Source organism: Pristiophorus japonicus, unplaced genomic scaffold (genome assembly GCF_044704955.1).
Source record: "Pristiophorus japonicus isolate sPriJap1 unplaced genomic scaffold, sPriJap1.hap1 HAP1_SCAFFOLD_1011, whole genome shotgun sequence".
NCBI lineage: Eukaryota > Metazoa > Chordata > Chondrichthyes > Pristiophoridae > Pristiophorus > Pristiophorus japonicus.
The window spans coordinates 81,660-91,697 of NW_027250662.1; the positions used below are offsets into that span (position 1 = coordinate 81,660).

Below are 10,038 nucleotides of genomic sequence, written 5' to 3' on the forward strand. Positions count from 1 at the left end.
ATCAGTCAGGGATATAACCGTACCGGGATCAGTCAGGGATATAACCCGTACCGGGATCAGTCAGTGATATAACCCGTACCGGGATCAGTCAGGTATATAACTGTACCGGGATCAGTCAGGGGTATAACCCGTACCGGGATCAGTCAGTGATATAACCGTACCGGGATCAGTCAGTGATATAACCCGTACCGGGATCAGTCAGGGGTATAACCGTACCGGGATCAGTCAGGGATATAACCGTACCGGGATCAGTCAGGGATATAACCGTACCGGGATCAGTCAGGGGTATAACCGTACCGGGATCAGTCAGGGGTATAACCCGTACCGGGATCAGTCAGGGATATAACCGTACCGGGATCAGTCAGTGATATAACCGTACTGGGATCAGTCAGGGATATAACCGTACCGGGATCAGTCAGGGGTATAACTGTACCGGGATCAGTCAGGGATATAACCGTACCGGGATCAGTCAGTGATATAACCGTACCGGGATCAGTCAGGGATATAACCCGCACCGGGATCAGTCAGGGATATAACCGTACCGGGATCAGTCAGTGATATAACCGTACCGGGATCAGTCAGTGATATAACCCGTACCGGGATCAGTCAGGGATATAACCGTACCGGGATCAGTCAGGGATATAACCCGTACTGGGATCAGTCAGGGATATAACCGTACCGGGATCAGTCAGGGGTATAACCCGTACCGGGATCAGTCAGGGATATAACCCGTACCGGGATCAGTCAGGGGTATAACCGTACCGGGATCAGTCAGTGATATAACCGTACCGGGATCAGTCAGGGATATAACCGTACCGGGATCAGTCAGTGATATAACCGTGCCGGGATCAGTCAGTGATATAACTGTACCGGGATCAGTCAGGGATATAACCGTACCGGGATCAGTCAGGGGTATAACCGTGCCGGGATCAGTCAGTGATATAACCGTACCGGGATCAGTCAGTGATATAACCGTACCGAGATCAGTCAGTGATATAACCCGTACCGAGATCAGTCAGTGATATAACCGTACCGAGATCAGTCAGGGGTATAACCGTACCGGGATCAGTCAGTGATATAACCCGTACCGGGATCAGTCAGGGATATAACCGTACCGGGATCAGTCAGGGATATAACCGTACCGGGATCAGTCAGTGATATAACCGTACCGGGATCAGTCAGTGATATAACCGTACCGGGATCAGTCAGGGATATAACCCATACTGGGATCAGTCAGGGATATAACTGTACCGGGATCAGTCAGTGATATAACCGTACCGGGATCAGTCAGGGATATAACCCGTACTGGGATCAGTCAGGGATATAACCCGTACTGGGATCAGTCAGGGATATAACCGTACTGGGATCAGTCAGAGATATAACTGTACCGGGATCAGTCAGGGATATAACTGTACCGGGATCAGTCAGTGATATAACCGTACCGGGATCAGTCAGGGATATAACCGTACCGGGATCAGTCAGTGATATAACCCGTACTGGGATCAGTCAGGGATATAACCGTACCGGGATCAGTCAGGGATATAACGGTACCAGGATCAGTCAGGGATATAACCGTACCGGGATCAGTCAGGGATATAACCGTACCGGGATCAGTCAGGGATATAACCGTACCGGGATCAGTCAGGGATATAACCGTACCGGGATCAGTCAGGGATATAACCGTACTGGGATCAGTCAGAGATATAACCGTACCGGGATCAGTCAGGGGTATAACCGTGCCGGGATCAGTCAGGGATATAACCGTACTGGGATCAGTCAGGGATATAACCGTACTGGGATCAGTCAGGGATATAACCGTACCGGGATCAGTCAGTGATATAACCGTACTGGGATCAGTCAGGGATATAACCGTACCGGGATCAGTCAGGGATATAACCGTACCGGGATCAGTCAGGGATATAACCGTACCGGGATCAGTCAGGGATATAACCGTACCGGGATCAGTCAGTGATATAACCGTACCGGGATCAGTCAGGGATATAACCGTACCGGGATCAGTCAGTGATATAACCGTACCGGGATCAGTCAGTGATATAACCGTACCGGGATCAGTCAGTGATATAACCGTACCAGGATCAGTCAGGGATATAACCGTACCGGGATCAGTCAGGGATATAACCCGTACTGGGATCAGTCAGTGATATAACCGTACCGGGATCAGTCAGTGATATAACCGTACCGGGATCAGTCAGGGGTATAACCGTGCCGGGATCAGTCAGGGATATAACCCGTACCGGGATCAGTCAGTGATATAACCGTACCGGGATCAGTCAGGGATATAACCGTACCGGGATCAGTCAGGGATATAACCGTACTGGGATCAGTCAGGGATATAACCCGTACCGGGATCAGTCAGTGATATAACCGTACCGGGATCAGTCAGTGATATAACCGTACCGGGATCAGTCAGGGATATAACCGTACCGGGATCAGTCAGGGATATAACCGTACCGGGATCAGTCAGGGATATAACCGTACCGGGATCAGTCAGTGATATAACCCGTACCGGGATCAGTCAGGTATATAACTGTACCGGGATCAGTCAGGGGTATAACTGTACCGGGATCAGTCAGGGGTATAACCGTGCCGGGATCAGTCAGAGATATAACCGTACCGGGATCAGTCAGGGGTATAACTGTACCGGGATCAGTCAGGGATATAACTGTACCGGGATCAGTCAGTGATATAACCCGTACCGGGATCAGTCAGGGATATAACCGTACCGGGATCAGTCAGTGATATAACCGTACCGGGATCAGTCAGTGATATAACCGTACCGGGATCAGTCAGTGATATAACCCGTACCGGGATCAGTCAGGGATATAACCCGTACCGGGATCAGTCAGGGGTATAACCGTGCCGGGATCAGTCAGGGATATAACTGTACTGGGATCAGTCAGTGATATAACCGTACCGGGATCAGTCAGGGATATAACCGTACCGGGATCAGTCAGGGGTATAACCCGTACCGGGATCAGTCAGGGATATAACCGTACTGGGATCAGTCAGGGATATAACCGTACCGGGATCAGTCAGGGGTATAACCGTACCGGGATCAGTCAGTGATATAACCCGTACCGGGATCAGTCAGGGATATAACCGTACCGGGATCAGTCAGGGATATAACCGTACCGGGATCAGTCAGGGATATAACCGTACCGGGATCAGTCAGGGATATAACCGTACCGGGATCAGTCAGGGATATAACCGTACTGGGATCAGTCAGGGATATAACTGTACCGGGATCAGTCAGTGATATAACCGTACCGGGATCAGTCAGGGGTATAACCGTACCGGGATCAGTCAGGGATATAACCGTACCGGGATCAGTCAGTGATATAACTGTACCGGGATCAGTCAGTGATATAACCGTACCGGGATCAGTCAGGGATATAACCGTACCGGGATCAGTCAGTGATATAACCCGTACTGGGATCAGTCAGGGATATAACCGTACCGGGATCAGTCAGGGATATAACTGTACCGGGATCAGTCAGGGATATAACCGTGCCGGGATGGTTCGGCCCGTTAGGAGGATCACTCAGTGTCGTGGCTCAGGCTGGAACAATTTGCTCACCTCCATCTCCTCGTAGGTCCCCGGAAACTTGCGCTCCTCAAACATGACGATGTGATGACGGATCCATTGAAGCAGCAGAGTCACCATCTCGTAATACTCCTGCCAGCGTAGCTCGATCTCCTGCAATACACAGCGGCATACTGGTTACAGGTCGGGTTAGTGAGCAAGCTCCTGAATGAGGGGTAATGCAGACCTAACCTCCAGTAAACAGGCACCAGTGCATGGAGCAACGGTGCAGCACCTCCAGTGCATGGAGCAATGGTGCATCGCCACCAGTGCATGGATCAGTGGTGTAACATCAGCAATGTAACACCACCAGTGCATGGATCAGCGCTGTAACGTCAGCAGTGCATGGATCAGAAGTGTAACATGTCCAGTGCATGGATCAGTGGTATAACACCACCAGTGCATGGATCAGCACTGCGACACCTCCAGTGCATAGATCAGCAGTGTTACGCCTCCAGTGCATGGATCAGGGGTGTAACATCAGCAATGTAACACCACCAGTGCATGGATCAGTGATGTAACATGTCCAGTGCATGGATCAGCGCTGTAACGTCAGCAGTGCATGGATCAGAAGTGTAACACCACCAGTGCATGGATCAGCACTGCAACACCTCCAGTGCATAGATCAGCAGTGTTACGCCTCCAGTGCATGGATCAGCAGTGTTACGCCTCCAGTGCATGGATCAGTGGTGTAACACCACCAGTGCATGGATCAGCGGTGTTATGCCTCCAGTGCATGGATCAGCGGTGTTACGCCTCCAGTGCATGGATCAGCGGTGCAACACCTCCAGTGCATGGATCAGTGGTGCAACACCACCAGTGCATGGATCAGCACTGTAACACATCCAGTGCATGGATCAGCACTGCAACACCACCAGTGCATGGATCAGCGGTGTTACGCCTCCAGTGCATGGATCAGCGGTGTTACGCCTCCAGTGCATGGATCAGTGGTGCAACACCTCCAGTGCATGGATCAGCACTGTAACACATCCAGTGCATGGATCAGCACTGTAACACATCCAGTGCATGGATCAGCACTGTAACACATCCAGTGCATGGATCAGCACTGTAACACATCCAGTGCATGGATCAGCGGTGCAACACCTCCAGTGCATGGATCAGCGGTGCAACACCTCCAGTGCATGGATCAGCGGTGCAACACCTCCAGTGCAGAGACAGCCCACAGTAAACTGGGCAAATCTGTTCATGAGTAAAATGACAGATCAGTGGGCGATGAACAAAAAGTACCTGAATGTGACATAGAACCAGTTTATACCAGAGGGGCACGAGCTCCACTTGCCAAAAGGAACCAGCCATGGACCACGACAGAGGTAAGGGACAGCATCCAAATGTGGTGAGGGTTTCTGCCTCTACCACCCTTTCAGGCCGTGAGTTCCAGACCCCCACCACCCTCTGGGTGAAGACATTTCCCCTCAAATCCCCTCTAAACCTCCCCCAATTACTTTAAATTTATGCCCCCTGGTTATTGACCCCTCTGCCAAGTGAAACAGGTCCTTCCGATCCACTCTATCCAGGCCCCTCATAATTTTATACACCTCAATCAGGTCTCCCCTCAGCCTCCTCTGTTCCAAAGAAAACAACCCCAGCCTATCCAATCTGTGCTCATAGCCAAAATTCTCCAGTCCCGGCAACATCCTCGTAAATCTCCTCTGTACCCTCTCCAGTACAATCACATCTTTCCTGTAATGTGACCAGAACTGCATGCAGTACTCCAGCTGTGGCCTAACCAGTGTTTTATACAGTTCAAGTATAACCCCCCTGCTCTTGTATTCCAAGCCTCGGCCAATAAAGGCAAGTATTCCGTATGCCTCATTAACCACCTTATCCACCCGGCCTGCTACCTTCAGGGATCTGTGGGCCTGCACTCCCAGGTCCCTTGTTCCTCTATTATCTGTCACAAAACAGACAGTAAGAGCCACAAAAGGCAAGTATGAAACTCGCAATGGATATCAAAATTAATACGAAGAATTTTTAGTTCCGTTAGAAAATGTGGGTGGCCAAGAGCAAATTTGCCCAGTTAAAACCTTAAAGTGGTGATATTGTGACTGACAATGGGGAAATGGTGCACATATCGAATAATTACTTTGCGTCAGTATTTACCGGACATCTAAAGGAAACTAATAGTGAATCGGGGACAGGTACTCAATATAATTAACGTAAGCAAACTAACAGTAATGAAGAAAATAACAGCACTAAAGAGTGACAAGTCCCCAGGATCAGGTGGTTTCCATCCCAGGGTTTAAAGGAAGCAGGTGAGACATCGCAGGGGCTCTAACTATAATCTGCCAAAGTTCTCTAGATTCAGGAACCGGTCCTTTTGACTGGAAAATTCCCCATGTCACTCCACTAGTTAAGAATGGTGAGCGAGGGAAACCAGGGAATGATAGACCAGTTAGCCTAACGTCTGTCGTGGGGAAAATGCTGGAGTCTGTAATGAAGGATAGGGTGACTGAACACATCGAACATTTTCAGCTGGCCAGAGAGAGCCAGCATGGGTTTGTGAAAGTCAGGTCATGCCTGACAAATCTGACTGAATGTTTTGAAGAGGTGACTAAAGTAGTGGACAGGGGAATGTTTATGGATATTATTTATATGGACTTCCAGAAAGTCCCTCATGAGAGACTGTTAACCAAGGTTGAAGCCCATGGAATTGTGGGAAATCCCTGACCTGGTTAGGAGACTGGTTGAGCGACGGAGACAGAGAGTGGGGATAATGGTCAGCGACTCGAATTGTCAGGACGTGACTAGTGATGTCCCACAGGGATCAGTGTCGGGGCCTCAACTATTCACTGTATTTATTAACAACGTAGATGTTTACATAGAAAGGCGTATATCCGAATGTTCCGATGACACAAAGACAGGCGGCATTGCAGGCAGTGTAGATGGAAGTATAAAGTTACACCGGGGTAGCGACAGATTCAGTGAATGGGCAAACCTGTGGCAAATGGGTTTCAGTGTCGGCAAGTGTGAGGTCACCCACTTTGGAACTAAAAAGGATCGAACAGGGCACTTTCTAAATGGTGCAAGGTTAGAAACAGCGGGTGGAGGGGGGGGCAGAGAGACTTGGGGTTCAGGTACATCGATCGTTAAAATATCATGGCCACGTACAGAAAATAATCACAAAGGCGAATGGGATGCTGGCCTTTCTATCCAGAGGGCTAGAATACAGGGGTAGAGGTTATACTGCAGCTGTACAAACCCTGGTTAGACCACCCCTGGAGCACTGTGAGCAGTTCTGGGCCCACACCTGGAGCACAGTGAGCAGTTCCGGGCCCCACACCTGGAGCACTGTGAGCAGTTCTGGGCCCACACCTGGAGCACTGTGAGCAGTTCCGGGCCCACACCTGGAGCACTGTGAGCAGTTCTGGGCCCACACCTGGAGCACTGTGAGCAGTTCCGGGCCCACACCTGGAGCACTGTGAGCAGTTCTGGGCCCACACCTGGAGCACTGTGAGCAGTTCTGGGCCCACACCTGGAGCACTGTGAGCAGTTCTGGGCCCACACCTGGAGCACTGTGAGCAGTTCTGGGCCCACACCTGGAGTACTGTGAGCAGTTCTGGGCCCACACCTGGAGTACTGTGAGCAGTTCCGGGCCCACACCTGGAGCACTGTGAGCAGTTCTGGGCCCACACCTGGAGCACTGTGAGCAGTTCTGGGCCCACACCTGGAGCACTGGGAGCAGTTCTGGGCCCACACCTGGAGCACTGTGAGCAGTTCTGGGCCCACACCTGGAGCACTGTGAGCAGTTCTGGGCCCACACCTGGAGCACTGTGAGCAGTTCTGGGCCCACACCTGGAGCACTGTGAGCAGTTCTGGGCCCATACCTGGAGCACTGGGAGCAGTTCTAGGCCCACACCTGGAGCACTGTGAGCAGTTCTGGGCCCACACCTGGAGTACTGTGAGCAGTTCTGGGCCCACACCTGGAGCACTGGGAGCAGTTCTAGGCCCACACCTGGAGCACTGGGAGCAGTTCTGGGCAGCGTTGGTTTACCAGTATGATACCCAGACTCCAGGAGTTAAGTTACGAAGAGAGATTACACACACTAGGGCTGTATTCGCTCTAATTTAGAAGGCTAAGGGGGTGATTTGATCAAAGTTTTCGAGACTATGGGGAACAGAGGGTGGATAGAGAGACACTGTACCCGCTGATTGGGGCGTCTGGGACTAGGGGTCAGTCTAAACATTAGAGCCCGACCTTCCAGAAGTGAGATTAGGAAACACTTCTACACACAAAGGGTGGGAGAGGTTCGGAACACTTTTTTGCAAATGGCAATTAATGCTGGGGGTCAATTGTTAATTTTAAATCTGAGATTAATCGATTTTTGTTAACCAGAGGTATTAAGGGATATGGGACAAAGGTGGGGATATGGAGTTAGGTCACAGATCAGCCATGATCATTGAACGGCCAAATAGGCTCGAGGGGCTGAATGGGCCTCCTGTTCCAGTGTAACAGGCTCGAGGGGCTGAATGGGCCTCCTGTTCCTGTGTAACAGGCTCGAGGGGCTGAATGGCCTCCTCCTGTTCCAGTGTAACAGGCTCGAGGGGCTGAATGGCCTCCTCCTGTTCCTGTGTAACAGCCTCGAGGGGCTGAATGGGCCTCCTCCTGTTCCTGTGTAACAGACTCGAGGGGCTGAATGGGTCTCCTCCTGTTCCTGTGTAACACACTCGAGGGGCTGAATGGACCTCCTGTTCCTGTGTAACAGGCTCGAGGGGCTGAATGGACCTCCTCATGATCCTGTGTAACAGGCTCGAGGGGCTGAATGGGCCTCCTCCTGTTCCTGTGTAACAGGCTCGAGGGGCTGAATGGGCCTCCTGTTCCTGTGTAACAGGCTCGAGGGGCTAAATGGACCTCCTGTTCCTGTGTAACACACTCGAGGGGCTGAATGGACCTCCTGTTCCTGTGTAACACACTCGAGGGGCTGAATGGACCTCCTGTTTCTGTGTAACACACTCGAGGGGCTGAATGGACCTCCTCCTGTTCCTGTGTAACAGGTTAGAGGGGCTGAATGGACCCCCTGTTCCTGTGTAACACACTCGAGGGGCTGAATGGACCTCCTCCTGTTCCTGTGTAACAGGTTAGAGGGGCTGAATGGATCTCCTGTTCCTGTGTAACACTCGAGGGGCTGAATGGGCCTCCTGTTCCTGTGTAACACTCGAGAGGCTGAATGGCCTCCTGTTCCTGTGTAACAGGCTCGAGGGGCTGAATGGCCTCCTCCTGTTCCTGTGTAACACTCGAGGGGCTGAATGGCCTCCTCCTGTTCCTGTGTAACACTCGAGGGGCTGAATGGCCTCCTCCTGTTCCTGTGTAACACTCGAGGGGCTGAATGGCCTCCTGTTCCTGTGTAACACTCGAGGGGCTGAATGGCCTCCTCCTGTTCCTGTGTAACACTCGAGGGGCTGAATGGCCTCCTCCTGTTCCTGTGTAACACTCGAGGGGCTGAATGGCCTCCTCCTGTTCCTGTGTAACACTCGAGGGGCTGAATGGCCTCTTCCTGTTCCTGTGTAACACTCGAGGGGCTGAATGGCCTCCTCCTGTTCCTGTGTAACACTCGAGGGGCTGAATGGCCTCCTCCTGTTCCTGTGTAACACTCGAGGGGCTGAATGGCCTCTTCCTGTTCCTGTGTAACACTCGAGGGGCTGAATGGTCTCCTCCTGTTCCTGTGTAACACTCGAGGGGCTGAATGGCCTCCTCCTGTTCCTGTGTAACACTCGAGGGGTGAATGGGCCTCCTCCTGTTCCTGTGTAACACTCGAGGGGCTGAATGGGCCTCCTGTTCCTGTGTAACACTCGAGGGGCTGAATGGGCCTCCTCCTGTTCCTGTGTAACAGGTTAGAGGGGCTGAATGGACCCCCTGTTCCTGTGTAACACACTCGAGGGGCTGAATGGACCTCCTCCTGTTCCTGTGTAACAGGTTAGAGGGGCTGAATGGACCTCCTGTTCCTGTGTAACACTCGAGGGGCTGAATGGGCCTCCTGTTCCTGTGTAACACTCGAGGGGCTGAATGGCCTCCTCCTGTTCCTGTGTAACACTCGAGGGGCTGAATGGCCTCCTCCTGTTCCTGTGTAACACTCGAGGGGCTGAATGGCCTCCTCCTGTTCCTGTGTAACACTCGAGGGGCTGAATGGCCTCCTCCTGTTCCTGTGTAACACTCGAGGGGCTGAATGGTCTCCTCCTGTTCCTGTGTAACACTCGAGGGGTGAATGGGCCTCCTCCTGTTCCTGTGTAACACTCGAGGGGCTGAATGGCCTCCTCCTGTTCCTGTGTAACACTCGAGGGGCTGAATGGCCTCCTCCTGTTCCTGTGTAACACTCGAGGGGCTGAATGGTCTCCTCCTGTTCCTGTGTAACACTCGAGGGGTGAATGGGCCTCCTCCTGTTCCTGTGTAACACTCGAGGGGCTGAATGGCCTCCTCC

At 52.0% G+C, this 10,038-nt stretch overlaps 1 protein-coding gene across 1 annotated transcript in view; it reads right to left on the reverse strand.

Moving 5' to 3' along the window:
• Nucleotides 1-10,038, reverse strand: part of LOC139241259 (plectin-like) — a gene marked incomplete at its 3' end in the record, with an annotated part of 82,362 nt that overhangs the window by 68,656 nt on the left and 3,668 nt on the right. Inside the window, exon 2 of the mRNA XM_070869909.1 lies at nt 3,599-3,718. Coding sequence (XP_070726010.1) covers nt 3,599-3,718 — 120 coding nt within the window. The remainder of the gene's footprint in view (nt 1-3,598; nt 3,719-10,038) is intronic.